A 27,093-nucleotide genomic window follows, 5' to 3' on the forward strand; every position below is an offset into this window, starting at 1 on the left:
CACCCCAAGAGACAGCCACAGTGGGACCTGGTGACCCCTAATCCAGACTGAGACAGCCGGGGTAGCCCACCCCCAGCCCCATGCACGATGCCAGCCCCAGGGCCGCACACTCTGCTCCTCGGGGAACAGGCAGAGAGCAGAGCCGCCACTCTGCCCCTGCCCCAAGGCCCTGCCTGCGGGCTGGGAGAGTGGCGCTGGGTCCCCACCCCACCGAGGGGACAGGAGGGCTGCCAGCAGCTCCGTCAGCACAGAACAATTGGCCTGGAACCCCCAACTCTGCACAGCCCCTGGCGTGGGGAGGAGGAACACGGGCTCAAGTGTCACGAGATCAAAAGGAAAAATGCCATTTATTGGGTGCTCCAACTGTCCGCAGCAGAGAGAAACACATTCTGGGGGGCAGCGCACCCAAACTGCGGCAGGCAGTGGGGCAGGCAGCAGCGGCCCCGGCACCGAGCCAGGCAGTGCCCAACCTCCGGCACCACCAGCACCTGCCACTCTGGCCCCTCGCCCTCCCGGGATTCACGCCGGGGAAGGGCAGAGCGATGCCACAGCAGGAACACCCCGTGCGGGGCCACGGGCCGGGGAGAGGAGCGAGCCCGGACGGAGGAGCGCCTCGAGGGGCACAGCTGCTGGGCCTGGAGCAGCTCCAAGCTCTGTCCTGTCTCAAGGTGGACCCGTCACCGCCACCTCCCCTGTGTGTCCCTGGAGCAGTGACAGCCGCAGCTGCAGGTGAGGAGGTCCCCGAGGAGAGAGCGGGACGGGACAGCTGCTGTGGGACCCTGAGCATCCCGTCCCCACCCACAGCCACGGGCGCCGGTTCCAGGGGCTGCGGAGATGGGGCAGAGCCGGGCGGGCTGGGGGGGACACGGCTCCCCCTCACATCCGATTTGCTTTCCAGGAGAGATAGCAGTTCCAGACAATGGCGACACACTGGACGACGGCCAGCCTAGGGACAGAGGGGACAGGGTCCACAGTGGTGGGCTCCGGGAGCCAGGGGGCAAGGGTCCCCGGCCGCATGACTACCTGTGCTGCAGGGGCACCAAGTAGAAGTTTGCCATTTGCACCGGTGGCCAGATCTGGGTAGAGAAGCAGACGGTGGAGAAGGGGCCCTACCGGCACCCCCGTCCCCTGCCCACCTCCGCCTGGGCACTCAGGGCACCCAGCCGAGCCCAGGGCAGTGGGGGACAGGGACAGGGGCACAGAGGAGCCCAGCTGGGGACACGGCACAGCCCGGGCAGCACTTACGCAGTAGTTGGTCAGCAGGGCATCCGTGTAGTCCTGGGGAAGAAGGGAGGCTGTGAGTGCCCAGAGCCGCCTGCTCCCACCCAGTTGCCACATGTGCCCAGCCCTGCCACGCAGCCATTCCCCAGGAGCCCTCGGGTGCCACGGGCAGAGGCAGGGGATGCCGAGGGTCTGGCTCCAGAAACAGGGCCCAGAGCTGGCACCGGCACTGGCTGGGAGCACACAGAGCCACTGTCTCCTACCACGATCCCCCTGACTCCATGCCTGCTCCAGTTGGGTATGGGGTCCCCGCATCCCCCACAACTGTCCCAGCACTGTGCCCACCTGGGGCAAGCACAGGGTGGCAGGGAGAGGGTGGCCACGACTGCTCTGTCCCCACCAGGAGCCCTTCCTGCCGCTGACATGGCCCACGGTGCCATGGCCAGGCCACCACAGGCTGCCCTGCCCGGGAGGAGAGCAGGGGCAGGTGTGGGGCAGGCATGGGGCAAGCTAAGGTGTCAAGATGCCAGGACGTGAGCCGGGGCACCTGCAGCAGCCTCAGGCTCCTCTCGGCGCAGGCTGTGAGCCCCCGTCCAGCCCCATGTCCCTCGAGCCCCCTCCCAGGCACCATGGGGCAGGGATGGAGAGGGCACCGAGCCAGGGCGGCCGCCCTGGGAGCCTGAGGTGCTGCCCCGTCCTCGTGCCGCACCGGTGGCCATGCCGCAGCCCGGTCCCACAGCAGCAGGACGAGTCCCTCACCCAGCCGGGCTGTGACTCAGCCGGGAGCCCGGCCCCCTCCGGCACTGGCCGGCAGCCCAGGACGTGGCGAGCGGGCGCAGGGTGATGGATGCTCTGCTGACGCTTCCTCTGCGTGGGGAGAGGCGGATGCGCCCCAAGCCAGGGGTGAAGGTGGCTGCCAGCTGCCACTGCCTGGCCCCCAGCCCAGCACCACCCCACCCCCCCCCAGGGCAGGGCACCGGCTGGGACCCCCAGCTTGCAGGAGTCACCCACCACCGGAACCACCCACCGCCATGCTCAGGCCCCGGCAGGTGTCTCTGGGGGAGGCAAGGTGAGATACACGGCAGGACCTGGTTGAGATGCCACCAGGGTGAACGGGAGCATTGGGGGTGCTGCCCGTGCCAAGGGCCAGCCTGCGTCTGCCTCCGGGGTGTCTCAAAACACCCCGCACCCCAGTAGCTGCTCTCACAAAGCCAGGAGAGAGATGAGGTAACTTAGTCCCCCCCAAGTTTTGCTCCCTGTGCCCCACGGCAGGACTGGGGGCAGGAAAGGGCTCTGCCGGTGGATACCCATAGCCCAGTGGGCCACTGGCCTGTGCCCGGTGGGTGCACCCGTGCAAAGGAATCCGCTCTGGGCGACGGCACCCCAGGCAGAGCCCTGGCCCGGGGCAGCAGCTGATGGCCTGGCTGGGGCAACAGCCCCCAAGGGCAGAGGGTCCAGCTGGGTTGGGGCCCTTCGCACGCAGCCCCGGTAGCCATTGGCTTGCGAGTGCACCCCCGGCACGACCACCCTGGTGTGCCTCATCAGCGGCGGGGGGTCACCCGCTCCCCGGTGACTCACCCTCTGGACGCGCTGACTCAGCTCTCGCGCTGGTTTCCAGCAATCGCCGCTAATGGGAGCCATCTCGGTAATGGCTCTGGAGACGCAGCCAGGAGAGGGGCCGGAGGGAGGCACGCAGGGAGCCGGGTGGCACCAGGCGAGACCCCGGAGCCACAGCTCCGGGAGCAGCCCCCGGCACCAGTGCCCGCAGGACGGGCAGCACCAGCCTCCTGATGCCCCCTGGGCCCTGGCACCCGGCGCTGAGCCCGGCAGGACTGTCCCTGCGCACCCCCTGGCCAGGCAGAGCTGCCCCACACCCCACAGCAGCGGGGTGGATGCCTCCTCACCCCACTGTGGGGCACCCACAGAGCCAGCTCCACGCTGGGGATCCCGGGGCACAACGGAGCTGCAGACCAGGGTGAGGATGGGAGCACGATGGCAGAGCTGGGGGCACGCAGCCGGTGCTGTGCCAGGGCACGGGAATGGGCATGACCACAGATGGCGGCAGCCGGCGGCACCGGTGCACCGGGAGGAGATGTCGAGGCGTCCTGGCTGCCGCCAGCTCCACGCCAGCCCCGGGAAGCAGCACGTACCTGCCGGATCTTGGACCAGTTCTCCTCCACCGACAGACCGTTCATGGCCCCCGTGATGGCGAGGAAGCAGCCAAGGAAACACGGTGCAAAGCCCCCCTGCGAGAGAGGAGTCGGAGCTGAGGCTGGGCAGCCTGTGGCACCCGGCGCCGGCCCTGCGGCACAGGGCGAGGGGGCTGCTGGCCCAGCTTGCCTGATGCCCTGTGTCTACTCGGTGTGCTGCTCCACAGCAGAGCCGCACAGAGGGACAAGGACCACCGTGGGGCCTCTGGAAGGGCCAGGCCAAGGGTGGGTCCCTCTGCAGCCCCATCTGCCCCAGCCCTCTGCCACGGCGGGGCCAGCCCTGGGCACAGGACAAGGGTAGGAGCCAGGGCAGCTCCCGGGTCCCCATCCCCAGGACCCCCCACCGCAGCGGGGACACCGGGGATGGCACTGCAGGGAGATGGCAACTCTCAACAGCCTTGGGAGAGCTGCAACGAGGGTAAAACGTGGATCCCTACAGATCCCCACGGCTTCCACAGCACAGCCGGCATGCCCAGCACACTGCACCGAGCCCGGGCTCTCAGAGCGGGATGGAAGCTCCCACGCGTGGCCGTGCCACTGCCCCGTCCTGCAGCACGAGACCCCTCGCCCACATGGCACCCACCTGGTCCAGGACCATCTTCTTCGCAGCCACCACTTTTGTGGCCCCCGGGATGAGCTGATCCAGGATCTTGTACCAGCCGCCCACGACGGGGCCCTGCGGGAGCCGGATGGTGAGGGGCAGCGTCCGTGGCAGGGGGACCCCGGCTCTGCCAGAGCCACCCAAGCCCTCCCCACCCAGTGCCTCCCAGGAGCCGATGGGTCGGGATCCAGCCTCGCTGCGCACACGGAGCAAAGTAGGTCTGCACTCTTGGGTGCAGAGTCACCCTCTGCCAAGGGACATCTCCCTGGGGGCTGGTGCCAGCAGCAGGCATGGCCACGGGTGACCAGGCTGCACGGACAGGGGCTGCCAACCCTGTCCTTCACTGAGGGCTCCCGCAGGGCACAGGGTGCTCCTCCTCAGCGCTGCCCGTGGCTGCTGGAGTGGCACCGGGATGGCTCAGCCCATACTCAGGCACCATGGCTTTGCCCCGCTGAAACAGCCATCCACCCCATCCCCATCCCATCTCCATCCCATCCCCATCCCCATCCCTATCCCATCCCATTCCCATCCCATCCCATCCCCATCCCATCTCCATCCCATCCCCATCCCATCCCCATCCCTATCCCCATCCCATCCCCATCCCACCCCACCAAGTCCATGCTGCAGGGACAGGACAGGGCAGGGCTGGGGTGGCCCATGGCATGCTGGCACTCACCACAAAGCAGAAGCCGATGGCCATCATCTTCATGGTGCGGGAGCCCTGGTGCCCCTGCAGTCCCCGCCGCTCCACCAGCTGCTGCGCGATCACATCACCAGCTCCCATGAGGGTCCCTGTGGCCAGCACAGCCCGCTCAGGTGGCCATGGTGGCAAGGCAGCCCCCGCAGCCCCCTGCCGACCCCTGAGTCCTCCTGCCCAAGCACAGCCTCTGCGTCCCTCGTCCCGCTGAGCTGGCGCTGGCCCTGCTGTGCCTGTCCTGGCATGGAGCTCACCCTACGCCAAACCTGTCCGCACCCTCCCGCAGCGGCCAAGTGCCTCAGGGCACCGCTGGGACGACACAGCACCTCTTTCCAAAGCGGGGCTCGGCTGCGCCCTCTCCCCAGGCCCCTGAGATGGGGCCGATCCCTCGCCCAGGGTGCCCGGGGCTGTCGGGGCAGAGCCCACCCGGCTGCTCCCCGTCACAGCCCTTCCTGAGCCTCGTGCTTCCCAAAATCCCTCCCCGAGCACCGCACAAACTCTGCCACCGCCATCCCCTTCTTTGTAAAGCCGTGCCAGGCAGCCAGGACGGGAGGGTGAGGGTCGCTGGGCCAGCCCCAGCTCCTTGCCGCGGGCCGGCGGCTGGCACGGCTCCTGGCCGTGTTGCCATATCAGTGCGAGGGACCGTCTGCTGCGCGCGTCCCCCGCCGGGGGCTGCTCAGCTGGGCCTTTGGCAGCTCCCGCTCCACCCGACACCCTTGACCCCTTCGACGCAACTCGGCTGGCCCGGCGCTCCTTCCCCTGGCTCCCTGCTCGTCCCCCCCGGGAGGGGTCCCAGGCAGGTCTCCAGACTCTGCTCTGTTCTTGGAAACCCTGAACCCAGCCAGACCCCATCCTGGGGAGCGGCAGCCCCAGTGTCCCCCCTCCTCCCGCCAGCCCTGCCCAGACCGTCCCCAGGAGTGGCTCCTCACCATGGCATGCCGAGGATGCTCAGGCTGGCAGAGCCCCGGCTGCATCCCCAGCAGCGCCCAGCCCCCGTCACCTGCTCCCTCACGGGGCCATCAGTCCCCCTGCGACAGCCCCAGCAGCACCGCAGGGAGCAGGTCCCAGCCAAAGGGCTACTGACCCCAGGCTGGGTCAGGGGAGCACTCCTGTCTCCTCCCCAGTACCCACAGCCCCCTCCAACCTGGCCTTGAACCCCTCCAGGGATGGGGCAGCCACAGCTTCTCTGGGCAACCTGGGCCAGGCTCTCACCACCCTCACAGCAAAGAACTTCTTCCCCACATCTCAGCTCCATCTCCCCTCTGTCAGTGTCAAACCCTTCCCCCTCCTCCTAGGGCTCCCCTCCTTGATCCAGAGTCCCTCCCCATCTTTCCTGGAGCCCCTTGAGGGACTGGAAGGGGTTCCAAGGTCTCCCCGGAGCCTTCTCTTCTCCAGGCTGAACCCCCCAACTCTCTCAGCCTGTCCTCACAGCAGAGGGGCTCCAGCCCTTCCAGCATCTCCGTGGCCTCCTCTGGCCCCGCTCAACAGGTCCATGTCTCTCCTGTGCTGGAGCATGACCCCAGGGAGCCCATGGGCAGGGCCTGGAATCAGCCCACTATGGCTATGATGGCCAGTGGAGCCTGGAGCTGACCCGAGGCCAGGTGGGAGTTGGGGTCCCAGCCAAGGCCAGTTGGGCTGGATGTGCCCCAACAGGACTGGCCTGGTCTCTGCAGCCCCATGGAGCTGCCGTGCTCCCAGCAGCGTCTCCTGCCACCACCTCACCGGCTCCATCTCCCACCCTGGAGCAAGGCAGCCCCCCCAGGGGCTGAGGCTCTGCCCCGGGCCCCAAGAGCCACCGCTCCCCTCCGCAACAGCAGAGTGGCCACTGCCAGTCCACGGGCTGTGGCCGCACAGGGGCAGGGGGTGGTGGCAGGAGGGAACCTGGGCCAGCACAGCAGAAGGGCTGGTTGCCCGCTGGCCACCTTCCCACTGGGCACAGGCAGGCTGCCCCCGCGCTGCGCTCATTGAGAAGGTGCCGATGTTACTCACTCCGTGCCCAAGGCTCTGGGCACAGTGCCCGCTGGTGACCAAGCATCACTGGGGCTGCCGGGGGGGACAGGTCTGTCCGTGCACCCTTTCCTGGGCCAGGGAGAGTGGCTGGACCAAGCCCCTTGCAAAGACTTTGCTCGCCCAGGCTGACACCGGCACGGCCCTGCAGCAGCTCCGGCACAGGGCTGGAGCCCCCGGCTGCGCCCCACACCATGAACACAGGGACCAGCCCCAAGCTGACCCTGCGGCTCTGCCAAGCCCTGTGGCCACCACCGTGTCCTGCCCCGGGCTGGGAAGCAGCCAGGGGAGCGTTGGAGCAGCCAGAGAGAAGGGCAAGGGCTCGTGGCTGCCTGAGCCGTGGGGAGGCCAGTGCCGAGAGGTGCCATGGGCAGCCCCTGGGAGACAGGGGGGACATGGCCGACCCCGCAGGCTGCTGCTCCTGGGGCCAGAGGACTTTGAAACGAGCCCAAGCCTAATTAGGCCACACCGTCTGCATCCCCCGCAGGCCTCCTACCGCCACCGCGGGGAGCGGGACTGCTCTCGGCAGGCAGAGACGGCCAGGTCACCGCCACGGGCACGTGCTGCTGCCCGCTGTGCCCGGGCCCCGCTGGCATCCTGGCCCGGCGCCCGGGATGCGGGAGGCAGAGCCCTGTCCCGGCCCCAGCTCTCGCCGCCAGGCAGGACAGCGATTCAGTGGGCGAGTGCAGTGGGACACGCCGGGCATGGCCAATGGCCAGCAAAGCTCCCTAGCCCAGCCCAGCCGCACTCTGCCCAGGGGAACAGCAGCCCCGGGGGCAGGGTCTGCCCAGCATGGAGCACAGGGAGCCTTCCTCCTCCACACGGACCAGCGAGGGGCTGAGCCCAGCCTCGGACAGGGTCATTACCCACTGGAGCTGGAAAGGGAGCAGGGAGGCTCAGCCTCCAGCAGGGCTGCCCCTGCCCCGGAGGAACAGCCACACTGCCACCGTCACCACCTCACACCACGGCTGGGCAAGGGCACCCGCCGCAGGCAGGGGGACATCCAGGCACGACGGCAGAGCCTCTTCTTGGCTGCAGGAACTGCATCCAGTGCTGGGCCATCACCCACACAGAGCAGGCACACACCCCCAGGGGCATGACCCCGCTCCCAGGGGGTGCCCCCAAGGAATTGGGGGGCTGCACCTCAGCAGGGCAGGGCCAGCTCCAGGGGGAAGCAGCAACAGGCAGAGCTGGAGCCCGGAGCCACGGGCTGCACCAAAGCTGCTCCGGCAGCGGGCAAGGGCCGGTCCTGGGCACCCCTCCCGGCTCCACTTTGGCCTCCCTCCAGGAACCGAGGGGTGGATGCACAGCCCAGCAGGTGCCAGGCATTAGAATCCATCAAATCAGATAAAAATAACAGCAGGAACAGTGAGGTGGCCTGGCAGGACCCCAGCAGGCAGGGGAACGTGCTGCCCCCCCCGCGGGCAGCAGGGAGGAGGGCCAGCGGCTGAGCTGAGCCCTGGCACGGCAGGGCACCCCCCCGGCCCCAGGGCTGTGCTTTTCCAGTGTCCTGGGCTGGTTACGTGCGAGCACCACAGCCGGTAAGCAGGGGGTGCAGAGGGGAGCACGCAGGGACCCCGCTCCCGGCCAGCCCATGCCGCGCACAGCTCCATGCAGACACAGTGTGGGCAGGACAAGCTTTTCCTGCCAACCAGCCCCAGCCCCGCACCACGGAGGTGGGCAGGGGGGGCAGAGCTGCCTGTTGCTGAGAATAAATCGTGGGTGTGGGGCTCCAGGAGCCTTCTGGGGGCAGAGGGTCTCCCCAGGCATCGCCTCCACAACCCGACTCAAGCCCAGGCCTTCACCGCCAAGTAGGGGCAGCCCGCCTGGGGGGGCGCAGCCCCATGCTGCGCTGGCTGAGCTCTTGAACCTGAACTCCCTCAACACCAGGTCCCAACATCCATCCCTGCCCAGGGGGAGTAGGGCTCCCCAAGCAGCCTCGACCCAGGGTTTTGGGGTGACTCCTGAAGCTGTGCGTCCTCCCAGCCCCCTGTTACCCCTCCCAGCTCCAGCGCAGGGCCCTGACGCAGCTCTGAGCAGGCCTGAGACCCTCACCCGCTGGGACGCGCAGCATGTCCCCGCTCCCCCCTGAGCCTGGGGGACCAGCAGCACCTCCCCTGCCAAAGCATGAGCCCCTGAGGCACCAGGAAACCCACCCTGCTCCTGCCCGGCTTCCCACCGGGGTGACAGTGCCCACAGCAGCACGGCAAGGGCTGCGTGATGGGGAGGGGATGGAGGGGTGATGGAGGAGAGGGGAGGGGAAGGGGAGGGGATGGGGAGGCGAAGAGGAGCGGGATAGAGAGGACAGGAGGAGGGAGGGGAGGTGACAGGAGGGGCTGTGCCCCCGGGGGGATGCCAGCGGGGGACACACAGAGTGCCCGCTGCAGGGGACAGGGGTCGAAGGGACACAGCGTGGCCGCTGCGGGGTCAGGGGCGGGGGGACGGGGGACACAGCGTGGCCGCTGCAGGAGCGGGACCGGGGAGGGGGAGGACACCCGGGGGGGCCGCTGCGGGGTCGGGGGGCCAGGCCCCGGCCCTTACCGGCGGTGAGCGCCTGTGCAGCCCCGGGCCGCCGCGCCAGCAGCCGCCCGCAGCCCCTCCAGAGCGCCGCCATGTCCCGCCCGGCGCGGCAGAGTGACGTTATGACGCGGCAGAGTGACGTTTATTGGTCAGAAGCGGCCCAGGACGGTGGCCAGCAGCGCCATCCGCATGTACATCCCGTTCTCCGCCTGCCGGAAGTAGGCGGCGCGCGGATCCGAGTCCACCTCCACGCTGCGGAAGTGACGTCAGACGTCGGCACCGCCCCCCGGGACACACAGACACACACACCTACCCCCCCCCTCCCGGTACCACGGCACAGCGAACAGCAGGCCCCGTCCCCCTTGAAACACACACACCCCACACCCCCCCCAGGGACCCCCCAGGACACCGCTGACACCCCCCCACTCCCCCGAGGGCCTGGAGCCCCCCCCCAGCCCCTCAGAGCCCCCCAGGCTCACCTCCCACCCCCTTGAACCGCCCTCCCCCCCCCTCCCCCGAGCCCCTCCACCCCCAGCACACCATAGACACACAACCCCCCCACACCCCAGGACCCCCACTTCCCCCCCCCCCATTGTCCTGGGATACCCCCCCTCCACCCAGCACACCACAGACACCCCCCACAGCCCCCACCCAGCACCCCCCGTCCCCACCTGATCTCGTTGACGCGGGGCAGGGGGTGCATCACCACCATCTTCTCCTTGGCGCGGGTCATGATGTGGGGGGTGAGGATGAACTGCCCAAAGCACTGCCGGGGGGGGACGACATGGGACACACCGCTGAGCCACCACTGTTCCCCCACCAGGGCTAGACGACCCCCCCCATCTCCTTGTACCCCCCCCCCCCCCCCCAAGCACTCACAGCTTCGTACTCCTCGGGCAGGCGGAACCGCTCCTTCTGGATGCGGGTCATGTAGAGCACGTCGGTGTCCGGCAGCGCCTCCTCAATGCTCCCGAACTCCTCCTGCGGCCGCACCGTCAGCGGGGATGGGGGGGGGGGGGCGCAGGGCCCTGACACACACCCCCCCCCTCAATCCCCAAATCCCCATACGCACCTGCTTGATGCCCTTGGAGGCCACAAAGCTGGTGATGTCGGGGGGCATGCGCAGGCCGGGGGGGGTGACGTAGCGCAGGTTGACACGGTACTGGGTGAGCAGCCGGGCCAGCGAGTGCACCGTGCGCCCATGCTTCAGGTCGCCCACCATGGTGATCTGGGGACAGCCCTCGCTCAGTCAGACACACCCCCCCCCTCCCCGGGCCCAGGCAGGGCCCTTCAACCCCACATCCCCCCTCCCTGGACCCCCCCGCACCCTACCGTCATGCCGTTGACGGTGCCCAGCTCCTCGCGGATGGTGAAGATGTCCAGCAGCGCCTGCGTGGGGTGCTCCCCCACCCCGTCCCCCGCGTTGATCACTGGCTTCCGGCAGTGCTTGGCGGCCAGCTGGCAGCACGGGCAGGGGGCTCAGCGCTGGCGGGACACGGCCCCCCCAGCCCCACGGGGGACAGGGTGGGACCAGCCCCATGGGGGAACATCACCTTGCCCCACAGCGCAGGTCGCCATCCCCGCCATTGGGGTGTGTCCCCCCAAACACCTTCATGGCTGGACACGTCCCCCACAGGGGGACACAGCCCTGCCCCATAGCACCATCCCCACCATGGGGGCGGGACCCCCAACATCTTCAGGGATGGACATGGGACCCCCAGCCCCATAGGGGCCAAGGTAGGACCTGCCCCACGGGGGAACACAGCCCTGTCCCACATCCCCGCCACCAGGGCAGGACCCCCAACACCTTCAGGGCTGGAGGTGGCCGCCCCAGCCCCATGTAGCCAGGGTAGGACCTGCCCAGCCCGCCCCACCAGGGAACACAGCCATGCCCCATAGCGCAGGTCACCATCCTCGTCATCAGGGCGGGACCCCCAACACCTTCAGGGCTGGACGTGGGCCCCCCCAGCCCCTCTCACCTCGACGGCGCCTGGCTGGGGGTGCCGCAGCACCAGCACGTCGGCGTAGCAGCACATGGTCTGCACGGAGTCAGCCAGCGACTCGCCCTTCTGCACCGAGGAGGTGGCCTCCGAGAAGGACAGGACGGAGCCGCCCAGCCGGTTCATGGCCGCTGCGAAGGAGCTGCTGGTCCGCGTGCTGGCCTCGTAGAACATGGACGCCATCACCTTGCCCTGGGCGGGGGGGGACACACACTGTCACCTCGGGGAACCCAGGGGTGCTCGTGCCTGGCACAGGGCTCCCACGGCCCATCTCAGGGTGCCCAGGCAGCCCCCCCATGCCCGGCTCACCTTGAGGATGTCCAGGCTCCGCTCCTTCTGCACCAGCATGCGCAGGGTGTGCGCCACGTTGAACAGATGTGACAACTGCGGGGATGGAGGGGTGGCTCAGATGGGGTGTCCGCGGCACCCCCCTGGGGTGCAGGAGGCTGCGTGCCCCCTGGGTGCCCACCCCCCCGGCCACCAGGCACCTGCTCCTTGGAGAAGTGCTGGACGGAGAGGACGTGCTGCCCGACGAGGGGGTGCAGCAGCGGGGAGGTCTGGAAGTGGGGTGTGCCCTGGGGGGACGCCTGGCGCGGGAAGGGGCCCGGCGGGAAGGGGCCCGGCGGGTAGAAGTAGCTGTCCTGGATGGCAGTGGGATCTGCAGCACCGAGAGCAGACGGTCAGCCCGCGGGGGGTGGTCCTGCAGAGCCCAGCCCGGCTGCCGCGGGACCCCCCCAGATCCTCAGGCACTCACCTGCCTCCGCCGCCTTCCTGCCGGCCTTGTCCCGGGCATCCTCGGCTGGGGTGGGAGAGGGGAGCAGCAGCGTTAGGGGGTGCGGGTGGCTGCCGGCATGGCACAGCCCCCCCTGGCACTCAGCAGCACCAAACGAAAGCACCGCGGGGCCCGACGCCAGGGTGATGGCCGCCCAGAGATGGGGCGAGCCAAGCCCCGGCGCGGCAGCACGTCCATCTCCCCGCACGCCCCATAAAAACCCAATCGGACGCAATCCCAAATCACACTGGCAGGCGAGGGGTCCCCGAGGTGCCGCGCGGGCTGGGGTGGGAGGGGAGCGGGCTGGCATGGCCGTGCCCTGCTCCATGGTGCCCAGCCCCAAGACAGGGTGCCGGGACGGCGCGGTCAGCCTGGGGCCAGCGCGGCACCTGGGGGAGGGGATGCACTCATCGGCTGCGGTTAGTGCCATTAGTACGGCCGCGACTCATTGTCTGAGTGAGTGTCCCCCCCGACATTACCGGTGCCTCGGGCGCCCGGGCGGTGCACGGCTCCCAGCCTCCGGAACGCTGAACGGGACACAAGGGCCGGCGTCAGCAGGGCCGTCTGGCCGCGGCCACAGACCCGGCCCCGGGGCAGCACACGCTCGCTGCCCACCCCCGCCCGCTGGCCGCCCCCCACCACGCCGCCCCGTGCGCCCTCCTACCTGGCAGCCCGGGGTCGGATGCCCGGTGGATGCGGGGCGGGAGGTGGAAGCGCCCCTCGCCCATGGGGCCGGCCCGGCGGGGGCTGGAGGCTCGGCCACGCAGCATCTCGCCAGCTGCAACGTGCCGGGGCCGCTCGGGGGTCTGGGGGGAGAGGGCGAGCTGGAGCCAGGGTGGGGCAAAGACCCCCGATCCCAGCCCTGAGCACCACGGTACCTTCACGCTCTCCTTGGCGGGGGCCGTGTGTGGCGGCAGCACAGCTCCCGAGGGCCACTTCTTCACGTCCTGCCCGTAGCCGGGGGGCACCAGCACCTGCAGCCATGGGGGAGGTGGGGTGGGTGATGGGGTGGGTGATGGCAGGACCCTCCAGATGCAGGGGAAGGGTACCCGGGGCCTTACCTGCCCGTCGATGTAGGCGACCTCCCCGCGCAGGACCACCCTCCGCACCGTCCCCTTCACCTTCATGCCCTTGAAGGGGGTCCAGCGGGCCTTGGAGAAGGCCATATGGCTGGGGATTATCCACTCGTGCTCCAGGTCCACCTGTGGGCACAGCAGGTCAGAGGCAGCAGGGACAGGGACAGACCAGGGTGGGCAGGCAGGAACCCACCTCCACGTAGGTGTCCTCCTGCGCTGGCAGCCCGAAGATCTTGCGGGGGTTCTCATAGAGGCGCTGGATGATGTCCTCCACCGTCAGCCGCCCCTCGGAGACGGCCGTCAGCAGCAGCGGCAGCATGGTCTCCAGGCCGGGGTAGCCAGGGGGTGGCTCTGGCCCCTGCTTCTCCTCCAGCGTGTGGGGGGCTGCAGGAAGGAGACGGTCACTGGGGGACCTGCTGCCACTCCCCACCCCACACTCCCACCTTGCGGTCACCGTCCCCCCAGGGCTCACCATGGTCCGTGGCAAAGCAGTCGATGGTGTCCATGTTGTCCCAGAGTGCCTCCACGTCCTGGCGGGTGCCCAGTGCCGGCCGCACGGCCGCCCGGCCCTCCCCGAGGCGCCCCAGGTCATCCTGGCTCAGGAAGAGGTGGTGCGGGGCCACCTCGCAGGTCACCGGCACCCCCTTCTGCTTGGCTGCCTTGATGAGTAGGATCTGGGGGAGCGTTTGAGGGGGGAGCCATGGTGAGGGGGGACCCCCAAACAGCCCCACACCCTGTCGCAGGGTCCCGCTGTCCCCCCCGCCGCTCACCTCCTCCCTGCGGGCCACGTGGCAGATGTGCACGGGGCGCTGGTACAGCTGGGCCACCATCAGGACGGCGGCCACCGTCTGCCGCTCGGCGTGTGCCACCACGGGCAGGTGCCGCGGCCACTGCTCGAAGTGCTGGAGGGAGGGACAGGGCTGGTGGGCGCCGGCGGCGGGAACTGGGTCCGTCCCCAGGCCAGCCCCCGCCTGTGGTGGCCCACCTCCATCCACAGCGACACGTCGTCCATCCGCAGGCTGGAGAAGGTGTCGTTCAGGTACATCTTGAGCCCGGCGGCTGCCCCGGCCAGGGGGCCCAGCGCCCCGGCGTTCTCCGAGGAAGCCCCCAGGAAGAGGGCGAAGTCGCAGCGGGCCCCGGCCTCGGCCAGCTGTAGGGGCAAGTGGCAGTGAGTGCCGGTGGCCGGCCCCACCGTGCGTCCCCGGGGAGGGGACGTGGGCGTCGGGCCGGGCAGACCCTCACCTTCTGCGCCAGGGCGAAGGAGGCGGCGTCGGTGATGGCGGGGCTGGTGTTGGGCATGGCGCACACCATGGTGACGCCACCGGCCAGGGCGGCCGCCGTGCCCGACGCAAAGTCCTCCTTGTGGGTGCCGCCCGGCTCCCGGAGGTGGACGTGGACGTCGATCAGCCCTGGGGAGGGGGCAGCGTCAGCATGGCCAGCCCCCGGCCACGGGGGGCACGGGACACCCCGGCAGCTCACGGAAATGTCTCCTCTCCCCACAGCTCCCGGTGCAGCCACCGCTCCATCCTGCACCCTCAGGGTCCCCGGCCACCACCGTGGCCCCCGTCCCACCTACCCGGCAGGCGGATGAGTTTCTGGGACGTCATGCAGTCCACGTGGATCTTCAGTGGGGGGGCTGCCCCAATCTGCCCCAGTGCCTGTGGGGGAGCAGCCGTGAGGCAGGACCCGGCCAGGATGGGGATGTCTGCCCGAGACGCACCCCAAAACCAACCTTCCCACAGCAATGCCCGTGCACAGCGCCCGCCCCACCGCTCTTCACCACGGGACCTCCCTCCTCCAACCCCGTCTTTGCTGCTCCCCTGCACCCCCATCCCGTGCCCCCCCCCCGCAGCCCATCCCACCTCCACGAAGAGCTTGGTGCACTTGATGTCGATGATGAGGGGCACGGAGTAGTCGACGGCCAGGCGGCGGGTGCGGTACCCCTTGGTGACGAAGGAGGAGAGGCGGCGGCCCCCCGAGTTGCGCATGGAGAGGTTGATGACCATTTCAAAGTGGTTCTCGGCCAGGTAGTCCAGGATGCTGCGCTGCTGGGTCTCCCGGGCGCCGGCCTCGCTGCCCTCCGCCTCCTCGAAGTGCCAGTCCACGGCCATCACCTGCCGGCAGTGACGTCCGTCAGGGCCCTGTGCCCCCCCCCAGGGGCATCCCCAGCCCCCCAGTCCGGCTCCCCCAGCCCTGACCTTGATGCCATGCTCAGTGTAGAAGTCGGCGGTGCCCAGGCTGGCGTACAGCTTGTAGCCCAGGCTCTCCAGGGTCCGCACTGTGGGCAGCAGCTCGCTCTTGTTCTGCAACGACCCCGAGGACGGTCAGAGGGGTTGGGGGGGACACCCCGACCCCCACCTTGGCCCCCACCCCGGCCCCACGCACCTTGTAGCTGCCGATGGTCAGCAGGATGTTCTTCTTGGGGATCTTGAAGCCGGTGCTGAGCATGGCCTTCAGGTAAGCCTCGCAGCGGTTCTCCCCGAAGCAGGCCACCTCGCCCGTGCTGGTCATCTCCACGCCCAGCACCACGTCAGCGCCCGCCAGGCGCGAGAAGGAGAACTGGGGCACCTGGGGGGCAGGGGGGGCTCAGGGGCTGCCCAGACACGGGCCCCAGCCTGGTCCCCACGGCCCCTGCTTGCTCACCTTGACACCGACAATGCCCGTGCCCGTCATCAGCCCCACGGGCTCCACGTCCTCGCCCATGATCACCTGGCTGGCCAGAGCCACCAGGTCCACCCCGAGGGTCTTGGAGACGAAGGGGAAAGAGCGGGAGACTCGGACGTTGCACTCGATCACCTTCAGCTGGTCGTCCTGGGGGAAAGGGGATGGTGTGAGGCATGTGGGGCCGCAGGGCATCCCCCCCGCTCCGGTACAACCCCCCCAGCTGAGGCACCTTGGCGATGAGCTGCAGGTTGAAGGGCCCGGTGACCTGCAGCTCCTGCCCCACAGCATGGACAATGGCCTTGATGCGCTCCAGCGTCTTAGGGGTGATGTCTTGGGGGGGTGTCACCAGCGTGGCGTCGCCCGAGTGCACCCCGGCGTTCTCCACGTGCTCCGAGATGGCGATGGCCACCACCACCCCATCACAAGCCACCGCGTCCACGTCGATCTCCTGTGAGCAGGAACATGGTCACAACTCAGCACTGGGGTGGGGGGAATGTGGGGAGTAGGGGCACCCCAGAGCCGGAGCAGCCTCCTGGATGGACCTTGGCCTCCTGGATGAACTTGGAGATGACAACGGGCTGCTCCTTGGACACAGCCACGGCGTTGCTGAGGAACTTCTCCAGGTCACTGTCTGAGTAGGCCACGTTCATGGCGGCGCCGCTCAGCACGTAGGAGGGCCGCACCACGCAGGGGTACCCCACCTTGCAGCAGAAGTGCTTGGCCGACTGCGGGAGAGACGATGCCCTCAGGGGACGTGCCGAGGGACGCTCCCCTCCCCGAGCAGCCCCGGCGGCCCCCCACACCCCCCACCTCCATGTCAGAGAGCTCCTTCCAGAGGGGCTGGCTGATTCCGATGGAGTCGAGCAGGCGGGAGAACTTGAAGCGGTTCTCGGCCGAGTCGATGGCCTCCGGGGAGGTGCCCAGGATGCGGCACTGCTGCCGGTGCAGGGCCATGGCGATGTTGTTGGGCAGCTGCCCCCCCATGGACAGGATCACACCCTCGGGGTTCTCCAACTCATAGATGTCCATCACCACCTGAGGCACCGCAGGGAGCAAGGGATGGCTGGGACGGGGGCCACCGCAGCCTCCACCTCACCCCCAGCCCCAGCCGGGCGACCCCCACGGCGGACAGGACCCCCCATCCCCGCTCACCTCGAAGGAGATCTCGTCGAAGTAGAGGCGGTCGCACATGTCGTAGTCGGTGCTCACCGTCTCGGGGTTGTAGTTCACCATGATGGTCTTGAAGCCCATCTGCAGGGGCAGCTGGATGAGGTGAGGCCAAGGGACCTCCCGCTCCTCCCCAGCCCCTTCCCCCGACTGGGGACCCCCAACACACAGACCCCCCAGTCTCGGCCAACCTTGCGGAGCTCCTGGATGCAGCCGACGGCGCACCAATCAAACTCCACGCTGCTGCCGATGCGGTAGACGCCGGAGCCGATGACCATGACGTGGGGCTCACGGAAGGCCAGGTCGTGCTCGGTGCCGTTGTAGGTCAGGTACAGGTAGTTGGTCTGGGCCGGCCACTCCGCCGCCACCGTGTCGATCTGCTTCACCACCGGCAGGATCTTCAGGTCGCGCCGCATCTTCCGCACGGCCAGCTCGGTGCTGCGAGGGGCAGGGTGAGCGCCGGGAGGGGGGGCACGGGGCGCAGAGCGGGACCACCCCCCTTCCCCGCAGTACCTGAGGACGGCCAAGGCCACCTGCTTGTCGGAGAAGCCGAGCTGCTTGGCCCGCTGGAGCACGGCGGGGGGCATGGTGCTCTGCCCCTCACGGTAGGACTCCAGCAGCACCGCGTGGTCCGTGATGTTCTTCATCTTGTGCAGGAACCAGCGGTCGATCTTGGTCAGCTCGTAGAGCCGCTCGATGGAGTAGCCGGCCCGCAGCGCGGCCGCCAGCACAAAGATCCGCTTGTCTGTCGGCGTCTCCAGCTCCTGCCGTGCCGGGTTGGGGAGGGGGTGAGCAGGGCCGGGAGGTGGGTGGGGGGGCAAGATGGCCCCAGAACCCCCACGCCGTCCCAAGCCCTGGTGCTCACCACGTCCGAGGCCAGCTTCACGGTGTGGTCGAAGCCCACACAGTTCTCATCCACCATCCTCAGCGCCTTCTGGAAAGCCTCCTCGAAGTTCCTCCCGATGGCCATCACCTCCCCTGGGGACAGGGCTGTCAGTAGCCGGACCCCGCACCCCCTGTGCCCCCCCGGCAGCGCTGCCCACCCGACCCCCCCCCAGGCTCACCCACGCTCTTCATGGAGCTGCCGATCTTGGTGCTGACGCGCAGGAACTTGCTGAGGTCCCAGCGTGGGATCTTCACCACGCAATAGTCCAGGCTGGGCTCGAAGTTGGCCGTGGTGGAGTTGGTGACCGAGTTCCTGGGGAGGGGGACCAAGGGGTCAGCGGCCGGGAGGGACGGGGGGACAGGAGCCGCCCCCCACATCCCACGCCGCAGCGGTGCCCTTACCTGAGGAGGGGCAGGGGGATGCCCAGGGCCAGCTTGGCAGCCACGTAGGCCAGCGGGTAGCCGGTGGCCTTGCTGGCCAGAGCGGAGCTGCGGGAGAGCCGGGCGTTCACCTCGATGATGTAGTACTGGGGGCGGGCAAGCGGGCAAGTGAGAGGGTGGCCCCTGTGGCACGAGGCTGGGGAAGGGTGGCCATCGACGATGCGGAGCCGGGCAGAGACCACCGGGAGGGAACGAGACCCCCATGGCTCGCGGGGACCAGCCCCGCGAGCCATGGGGGTCTCGCTCCCTCCCGGTGGTCTCTGCCCGGCTCCGCATCGTCGATGGCCATCAGACCCCCAGGTCCTGGGGGGACAGCAGGGAGGGACAGCCCCGGGGGACAGCGCGGGGCAAGACCTGAACCCAGGTCCCCCAGTGCTGGGGAAGGGGGGTCGGGGGGGGGGGGGGGGTCCAGGGACCCTCAGGGAGCCGCACTCACCTGCTCCGACTCGGGGTTGAGGGCGAACTGGATGTTGCACTCCCCCACGATGCCCAGGTGCCGCACCACCTTGACGGCCGTGCGGCGCAGCAGGAAGTACTCGGTGTCGTTGAGGGTCTGGCTGGGGGCCACCACGATGGACTCCCCCGTGTGGATCCCCAGGGGGTCCAGGTTCTCCATGTTGCACACCTGGCTCGGGGAAGGTGGTGGTGGTAGGGGGGGGGGGGGGTGTCACCGCAGGCTGCCGGGGTCACGACTGCCCCAAGTGGGTCCCCCCCAGTTCCCACCGCCCCCCTCCCCTGCCCCAGGGACTGACGGGGACTTGACAATGACACCCCCCCCCGGCACAGCCCATGCACTGCAGCCCCCCCAGAGCACGGGGGGCACGAGGGGTCTGGCTCGAGGGGCAGAGCAGCCAGAATGGGCTGGGGAGCCTTCCCTGGGGAGGGGGTCCAGCGGGAACCCCCCAGCACCCCCTCCTCCATCAATCCCCCCCCAACAGAGCCCTGGGGGGGTGGGGGGGTATCTCTCCGGTCCCATACCGTGACGCAGTTATTGTAGGCATCTCGCACCACCTCATACTCGATCTCCTTCCAGCCCTTCAGGGACTTGTCCACCAGCACCTGGGAGGTGTGGGTGAAGGCCTGGCTCACCAGTGCCACCAGTTCCTCCCGGTTGTTGGCAAAGCCGGAGCCCAGTCCCCCCAGGGCGTAGGCGGAGCGCACCAGCACCGGGTACCCCAACCGCTCGGCCGCCGCCAGCGCCTGCGGGGAGCAACGGGGTCACCATGGGAAGGTGGGGACACACACCCCCCCCTCCCTGCCTGCCCCCCAGCCACCCCATCCCACCCCCAGACCTGCTCCAGGGAGGCAGCGGCCTCGCTGGGGGCCACGTGCTCCCCGATCTCCTCCATCTTCTCCACGAAGACTTTGCGATCCTCCGTCATCTCGATGGAGGCCACGGGGGTGCCCAGCACCCGCACGCGGTACCGCTCCAGCACGCCCGCCTTGGTGAGCTCCACGCCGCAGTTCAGGGCCGTCTGCCCCCCGAAAGTCAGCAGCACCCCGTCGGGGCGCTCGTTCCGGATCACCTGGGGGCAGGGGGGGCACAGGGCGGTGGGGCAGGGACCCACGGCAGCCCCGCAGAACATGCCATGTGCCCTCCGGCTGCCCCTCCTGCCATCTCCCAAGCCCTCCCAGTCCCCAGACCCCACCATCCCTGTGCCCCCTCCCAATCTGCCCCCCCCACCGGGGTGCTCACCTGGGTGACGTACTCGGGGGTGATGGGGAGGAAGTAGACCTTGTCCGCCAGCCCCTTGGAGGTCTGCACCGTGGCGATGTTGGGGTTGATCAGCACCGTCTGGATGTTCTCCTCCTTCAGCGCTTTGATGGCCTTACCGGGGGCGGGTGGGGGGGCAGAGCGGTCACGGCTGGTGGCCCTGGACCCCCCTCACCTGCCCCATGCCCCTGGGGTGGGCGCTCACCTGCGACCCCGAGTAGTCGAACTCGCCCGCTTGCCCGATGGAGAGGCCGCCGGAGCCCAGGATCAGCACCTTGCGGGGACGGGCCGCATCCTGCCCCCCCGCCGGCGCCTCCTCGTAGGTCAGCCAGTCCCGCAGGCGCTCCCGCACTGGGGGGGACGGGACGGGACACGCTGGGACCCCCCCTGCACAGACCCAGCCCCACGGTCCTGCCCACGCCCCCAGTGCTGCAACCCCAGACCCCAGGGTCTGTCTGCCCCCTCCCACCCCGACCCACCGGTCCGGGCGCTGCCGTCCCCGCTCCGCAGGTCCCGCGCCGCCCCCACGAAGATGTCGAAGAGCCCCTCCAGGTCTGTGGGGCCGGCACGGTGCTCGGGGTGGAACTGGACACTGCAGGGTGTGGGGGGGGTGTGTGTCAGGCAGGGCACAGCCCCACAACCCCCCCCCTCAACTCAAGCCCCCCCAGCCACAGCCCCACACCCACCTGAAGAAGGGCTTGTGCTCGTGGACGAGCCCCTCGTTGGAGCCGTCGTTGGCGTTGGTGAAGAGGGGGGTCCAGCCCGGGGGGAGGCTGCCCGCCTCCACCGCGAAGCCGTGGTTCTGCGCCGTGATGAAGCAGCGCCGCGTGTCCTCGTGCAGGCAGGGCTGGTTGTGACCACGGTTCCCGTACCTGGGCAGCGGGGACGGGCGTCAGGCAGCCCCTGGGACCCCCCCCACCGTGGTGACCCTCCCCCTTGGCCTCCCCCCCCAACTCACTTCATCTTGTAGGTGCGGGCGCCGAGGGCCAGGGAGAGGAGCTGGTGCCCCAGGCAGATGCCGAAGATGGGCTTGGGCTGGGGGGCGTCCAGCACCCGGCGCAGGCTGGACACCGTCTCCCGGCAGAGCTGGGGGTCCCCGGGGCCGTTGCTGACGAACAGCCCGTCAAAGTCTGCGCCGAGACAGCAGCGGGGTCACAACAGGGACCCCCAGGGTCACAGCAGGGCCCACACAGACCCCCGACACCCCAGCAGGGTCACACCGAGCTGCCCTGACCCCACAACCCCCATCCTGGCAGCAGCAAGGCCCACCCCCCCCCAGTTCCACAGCCCCCCATGCTATAGCCCAGAGCCCCCCATCCCAGTCACAGCAAGGCGCCCCAAGCCCACGCACCCCCATCCCTGCAGGGTCCCACCGAGGGCCCCGAGCCCCCAAGGAGGACGACATCAAGGCTCCCCATCATGGAGTGGAGCAGGACATGGTTCCCTACTGCCCCCGCCCCAGGAGAAAGCCCCTGCGCTTCAGGCCCTGTCCCCCACCCCTCGGGAGGGCCCCGGGGGCACCCCCGGCTGCTGCCACCCCACCTGCGGTGTCCAGAGGGTGGTCCCAGGGCACCACGGTGACGGTCGCCCCCCGCTCGCAGAGGCACCGCACCTGGTTGTACTTGAGGCCGCAGTCGACGGCCGTGATGCGCAGCGACCCGCCGGGGTTGAACACGCGGGGGGTCTGCGGGAGAGGTCAGCGCGGGTCGCACCGGCCCCCCAGGCTGGCACCAGACCCCGGCCCCCCAGCCATTCCCACATTCACCCCAGCACAGCGCCAGCCCCCTCTGCCACCCCCCAGCCGTCCCCGTGCACACCCCCAACCCCCTCTGCCACCCCCCCAGACCCCAGCCATCCCCACCCGTGCCCCCCAGCACAGCTCCAGCACCCTCTGCCACCCCCACCCATGCCCCCCATCCCGTGCCAGCCCCCCCAGCCCCACCTTCAGCGACACCTCCTGCACCAGGTGCCGCTTGTTGGGGTCCTCAAAGGAGAGGCTGTTCTCGGGGGTCCCATCTGGCAGCAGCTTTCCCAGCAGCGTCCCCTTCTCACGGATCTTCTTCGTCAGGGCCCGGGTGTCCACCCCTGCGGACAGGCCGTGAGACGCAACCCCTTGTGCCCCAGCCCACCCCGAGCTGGACCTCCTGCCCTGCCAACACCATCACCCCCAAAACACCAGCACCAGGTCGACCCCCTGGGGAGGCAAATCCCAATGCAGAGACAGGCCTGGTCCAGAATTCATCGCCACCGCCCCACAGCCACCGCCCCACAGCCCTACACCCGACCCCGTGGTCTCCCCAGTCCCACCTTCCAGCCCAGGGATGTTCTGCTCCTTGAGCCACTGGTCGAGGGAGCGGGACGCGCTCCAGTGGCTGGGGGTCTCCGAGCACTCGCCCACCACCAGCGCGGCCACATGGATCTTGCTGGACTCGAACCACTGGGGAAAAGGGAGTGAGGGTGGCTGGGCACGGGGCCACCGGCCTGGGAGAAGCCCTGTGTGCCCCTCATGTGCCCGGAATGGCTGTCCCCATGGGGCACGGTGGGACGGCTACGGCCCAGGGCTGGAGGAGCCCCATGGGGCAGGGACCCGACCCCGCTGGCACCCCACACGGTGTACCGGGCTGTCACCGCCACCACCTTGTCCCACACCCGGCCCTGCAAGGCTCAGGTTTGCTGCAGCTGAGCCCCAGGACGGGGTGCCCAAGCCCCCGATGCTGCTGGACCGCAGACCCCTGCCCAGGGGCCAGCATGGCCCGCGCTGTGGGACCCCTCAGCTCAGCATGGACCAGCCCACGGGAAAGCACCGCTCCCCCCAGTCACAGCCCCGCTGGGGAGCCCCAAACACACCGGTGAGTCCGGTCTGGGGCGGGGGGGGCGCTCTGGTTTGGGGGAGCGAGGCCTGTGGGGCGGCAGCAGGGACCCACACACCCCCGGCCCGGAGAGGGCTGACGGCAGCGGGTGCGGGGCCGGGGGCTCTGGGCCACCAACGCGGGATGGGTTGGGCAGGAGGGACCCCCGGGGTCAGCGTGGGGAGGCCCCACACGGGGCGGCCGCAGCGGGGCTGGACTCTGCCCCGGGGCTGGGAGGGGTCCGGGGCCTCCAGCCGGGGCTGCTCTGCCCTCCCCGGCCCCGCCGCGTCCCGGGGGGCTGGGACCCCCCCGTCCTGCAACGGAGCCCCAGCGGGGACAGAGAGACGCTGCGAGGGTACCCCAACCCCAGTGCTCGGGGGGGTGTGTGTGTGTCTTCTCCTTTCCCCCACCCCCCAACCCCAGCCCCGCTCCGTGTCGGGCTGCAGCGCCCCGGGCCCGGCGGCGTCGGGGCCAAACCCCCGCCTGCCGCCACGTGCCGCCCCGGTGCCGCCCCGCACCCGGTGCCGCCCCGGCACACGCCGGTGTCGCGGGCAGCCCCGGGGGGGACACGGCGCCCCCGTCCCCGCTCTCTCACCCTGCTGAGGCCGAAGGGGTCGGTCTCGTCCCGGGGCACCCCGTAGTTGCCCACGAGGGGGTAGGTGAGCACCAGGATCTGCGCCTTGTAGGAGGGGTCGGTGAGGGCCTCGGGGTAGCCCACCATGCCGGTCTGGAACACTGCGAGCGCCGGAGAGGGGACGGGTCGGCGGGGACGGAGCACCCCGGCCGCCCCCCGTCCCGGTGGAGGCACCGGAGCCCCGGGCACGGCCGACGCCCTCCCCCAGCGCCCCCCGGGTCGGCTCCGCCGCTGCCCCACGGCCGGGCACCGAGCAGAGGGGGTGCCCGCAGCGGGACGGACACCCCCCCCCCCCCGCTCCTGGTGCCGCTCGCCGGGATCGGGCCAACCCCCCGACATCCGCCGCCGTCCCGGACCCGCTCCCGCTCCGGCCGCACTCACCGACTTCCCCGGCGGCGGCGGCCCCGGAGGCCCCGAAGGCGCGGCCGCGCAGCACCGACCCGTCCTGCAGCACCAAGCGGCCCATGGCGGCCCCACGTGCGCTCCGGAGGCTCCGCGGCGGCGGCGGCGACCGGGCCAGGCGCGTGCAGCGCGGCGGCGGCGGGAGGAGGATCCGGGGCGGGACCGGGGGCGGGCCGGCCCCCGGGGCGGGGCGGGAGGCGGCGGAGCGGCCGCGGCACCTGGTTAAAGCGGGCGGGGGGGGGTGCGGCGCCGCCGGGGCAGCAGCGAACGGTGTGCGGGGCCGCAGGGGAAAGGGGGAGCGCGGGCGGATCCGAGCCGGGACCCGGCGGTACCGGCAGGGGGGAAGCGAGTTAAAAAGGGGTTCCGGGATGAGACCGTGATGGGGCGATAAACAGCATCTGTCATTTACCAGCGTCACCAGGGGAGAGCGCGAACGCAGTCCCCCACTACCACAAATTATGCAGTCGAGTTTCCCGCATTTGGGGAAATCGCAGGGGTCAGCACACCCGGAGTGCAGGGGATGAGCCTCGCCCTGGGAAAACCACCTGCCTGATCATGGTGTCTCCCCTGCCAGGTAAGTATGCTCGCTACAACCCACCCGCACCGACACACACCGCCGCACGCACACATAACGCACGGACAAACGCACCGACACCGACACCCGCACTCGACGCCGCGACGCCTCCCGCGCCCCGCCGTCCCTCGCCCGGTAAGACCCCCGCAGCGCCCGCCTTCCCCCGCGCCCGGCGGCGGCTTGTCGGAACGGGCTCCCGTGATGCCCGGCGCCGTGTCTCATCTGCATGGACACGCCCCTGACGCACCGACGCGCCCCCGCCGCCCCGGAGCGGCCTCTGCTGGCCGCGGCGCTCTCCGCATGGCCCCGCCCCCTCCCGACAGGCCCCGCCCCCTCCCTCCCCTGAAATTCCCCGGTTCGAGCCCCGCTCCGAGCCCCGCTCCCGCCGGGACGGGGCACACGCGCGGCCGCCGCCGGGCCCGCAGACTCACAGACCCGCACCGGGTGGGAACAGGTGGCGGAGCCCGCGCTGCCGGGACGGGGGTACCGGGGGGAACCAGCGGCGCTGCCCCGGGACGGCACCAGGGGGGGAACATCCAGCCCCGCGGCTCCAGGTCCCAGGACCCCAGCATGGCCATTGCAGGGGGACAGTGTGGGGTTGGGAGTCCTGGTGCTCAAGGACTCATAGACACGTCCCCGGTCCCCCCTCGGGGAGGGTCTCTTGCTCTTTCCAAGCGGGGCCAGCATCGCACCAGGGCCCTCTCTGCATCCTCAGGTGGGTGTCAGGGTGGGGGGTCAGGGTGGTTCACCTGGAAGGGACCTCCAAGGAGCACCTGGTCCAAGTCCCTGACCCCCTCAGGGCTGACCGTGATTCCGTGAAGCGGAAAATGCTTAAGGTAAGAATGTCAGACCCCAAACTGAACTTTAGCTGAACTCAAGACCAAATAAGGGTAAAATGAGTAAGGGTATCTCTCCCACTAGAGACCACCAGAGACCCTCGCGTACGTGCGAATCGTTGTACAAGATACTGGTTCAGATATCACTAGTAACTCGTGTTGAAAGGTCCCGTGTGTATTCTCACGAATAACGAGGATTCCACCCTTGAATTCATCAAGCATGAGCTAATGAACAGAACTCCTCATCGAGGGAGGCCGGTGCTGTTCCATTCTCGAGGGGGCACATCGAGCAGAAGGACCTTGAGGATGGGACTAATCTACACCTCGTGAGAAGTTCAGCCAACTTGGCAGGAAATGAAAATTCTTAGTGCCCTGAGCCGAACTACCTTCATTATAACACAGAAATTCATGCCTATTGGTCAAGAATGCCCTTGCCCCGGTGAAGACCCTCCCCTCGAGCATGCGTGGGAGCTGTAACTTGATGGTGTAATGGTATGTAAATTACCATCCCATCAAATATAGGCAGGAGGCACTGATATTGTAATCACGTTGTAAAATGTGTATGGAAATCGCGCGGGGAGTTCCAATGGGTGTGCGTGACAGGGGGAGACGTCCCCCGTGCGCCCGGCGCTGTAAATGAACCGACGTTGGCTTCCCGAACTCCAGCCCTGGTTTGGAGAGCGATGGTTTCCTCACGGATTTTGGTAACGACCCCGCGCTGCGGCGCGGCGGTAACGGCACTGCCCTAATCCCCCTCAGGCGCCGCCGGGCTCGGGGCACCGACCACCTCTCCAGAAGCCTGTTCCAGGGTCTGACCGCCCTCTGGGTAAAGAATCGCTTCCCCGTGCCCGGTCTGACCCTCCGCGGGCGCCGCTTGGGGCCGTTCCCGGTCCCCGGAGAAGAGACCGGGGGCGGGGCCTGTCGGGAGGGGGCGGGGCCTGTCGGGAGGGGGCGGGGCCTGTCGGGAGGGGGCGGGGCCTGTCGGGAGGGGGCGGGGCCATGCGGAGGGCGGGGCCATGCAGCGCGCGCCGCGGCCGGCAGAGGCCGCTCCGGGGCGGCGGGGGCGCGTCGGTGCGTCAGGGGCGTGTCCATGCAGATGAGACACGGCGCTGGGCATCACGGGAGCCCGTTCCGACAGGCCGCCGGCGGGCGCGGGGGAAGGCGGGCGCTGCGGGGGTCTTACCGGGCGAGGGACGGCGGGGCGCGGGAGGCGTCGCGGCGTCGGGTGCGGGTGTCGGTGTCGGTGCGTTTGTCCGTGCGTTATGTGTGCGTGCGGCGGTGTGTGTCGGTGCGGGTGGGTTGTAGTGAGCATACTTACCTGGCAGGGGAGACACCATGATCAGGCAGGTGGTTTTCCCAGGGCGAGGCTCATCCCCTGCACTCCGGGTGTGCTGACCCCTGCAATTTCCCCAAATGCGGGAAACTCGACTGCATAATTTGTGGTAGTGGGGGACTGCGTTCGCGCTCTCCCCTGGTGACGCTGGTTCAAGGACAGGACTGAAAGGGCCGTACTTGCCGCTCTTCTCCTCACGCGCCCTTCGCGTGCCCGCACCGAGCCCGTTACGGGTTGCCCCGGGCCCCGCCGCCCGCGCAGGGATGGGCCCGGGGTCGTTCAAGGCCGTGGGTGTGGGACCTGGTGGTGATGAACCTCTGGATTCATCGCAGCAGGAAATAAACAGCCTATTCACAGACAGCCAAGTTGTTGTGGTTGTTTTTTTCCCATAGTTTCCGCATAGTTCCGATGATTGTTGTGGAAAACAAGGACCCCCCGCGGTCCCCAGCTCTGCCAGCACCTTCCCCACAGCGACACGGGGGGGGGACCA

General features: G+C 69.4%; 2 protein-coding genes and 2 non-coding genes across 5 annotated transcripts; 1 reads left to right on the forward strand and 3 right to left on the reverse strand.

The window, feature by feature from the left end:
* Positions 1-321: 321 nt before the first annotated feature.
* Positions 322-9,361, reverse strand: MPV17 (mitochondrial inner membrane protein MPV17). Its single transcript, XM_074154052.1, has 7 exons — positions 9,278-9,361; positions 4,709-4,824; positions 4,015-4,107; positions 3,372-3,467; positions 1,246-1,278; positions 1,024-1,076; positions 322-946 (listed from the first exon to the last, which is right to left on the reverse strand). The coding sequence occupies exons 1-7, from the start codon at positions 9,348-9,350 to the stop codon at positions 877-879; spliced, it is 534 nt and encodes a 177-aa protein (XP_074010153.1). The 5' UTR covers positions 9,351-9,361; the 3' UTR covers positions 322-876.
* Positions 9,362-9,380: 19 nt separating this feature from the next.
* CAD (carbamoyl-phosphate synthetase 2, aspartate transcarbamylase, and dihydroorotase) lies at positions 9,381-23,924 on the reverse strand. 2 transcript variants are annotated; one of them, XM_074154033.1, is made up of 44 exons: positions 23,840-23,924; positions 23,420-23,559; positions 22,283-22,412; positions 21,918-22,060; positions 21,518-21,659; positions 20,934-21,105; positions 20,662-20,847; positions 20,455-20,567; positions 20,181-20,326; positions 19,958-20,089; positions 19,554-19,787; positions 19,240-19,461; positions 18,698-18,886; positions 18,223-18,347; positions 18,000-18,133; positions 17,801-17,913; positions 17,449-17,699; positions 17,127-17,373; positions 16,921-17,019; positions 16,579-16,803; positions 16,311-16,493; positions 15,998-16,216; positions 15,748-15,915; positions 15,490-15,672; positions 15,303-15,407; positions 14,967-15,218; positions 14,681-14,762; positions 14,347-14,513; positions 14,090-14,254; positions 13,875-14,006; positions 13,577-13,778; positions 13,298-13,488; positions 13,090-13,230; positions 12,907-13,002; positions 12,693-12,834; positions 12,007-12,055; positions 11,745-11,892; positions 11,566-11,640; positions 11,236-11,448; positions 10,589-10,714; positions 10,329-10,484; positions 10,136-10,237; positions 9,928-10,022; positions 9,381-9,508 (listed from the first exon to the last, which is right to left on the reverse strand). In XM_074154033.1, exons 1-44 carry the CDS (start codon positions 23,922-23,924, stop codon positions 9,406-9,408), a joined length of 6,723 nt encoding a protein of 2,240 aa, XP_074010134.1. In that variant the 3' UTR covers positions 9,381-9,405. The 2 variants fall into 2 exon arrangements, with proteins under 2 accessions (XP_074010134.1, XP_074010135.1); XM_074154034.1 differs by lacking the exon at positions 18,698-18,886.
* A 354-nt stretch (positions 23,925-24,278) lies between these two features.
* LOC141468936 (U1 spliceosomal RNA) lies at positions 24,279-24,442 on the reverse strand. Its single transcript, XR_012463389.1, has one exon. It is a non-coding gene; the product is annotated as a U1 spliceosomal RNA (small nuclear RNA).
* A 2,138-nt stretch (positions 24,443-26,580) lies between these two features.
* LOC141468943 (U1 spliceosomal RNA) lies at positions 26,581-26,744 on the forward strand. The gene has a single exon (XR_012463395.1). It is a non-coding gene; the product is annotated as a U1 spliceosomal RNA (small nuclear RNA).
* The last annotated feature ends 349 nt before the right edge of the window (positions 26,745-27,093 follow it).

This window comes from Numenius arquata, chromosome 9, assembly GCF_964106895.1.
Source record: "Numenius arquata chromosome 9, bNumArq3.hap1.1, whole genome shotgun sequence".
Taxonomy (NCBI): Eukaryota; Metazoa; Chordata; class Aves; order Charadriiformes; family Scolopacidae; genus Numenius; species Numenius arquata.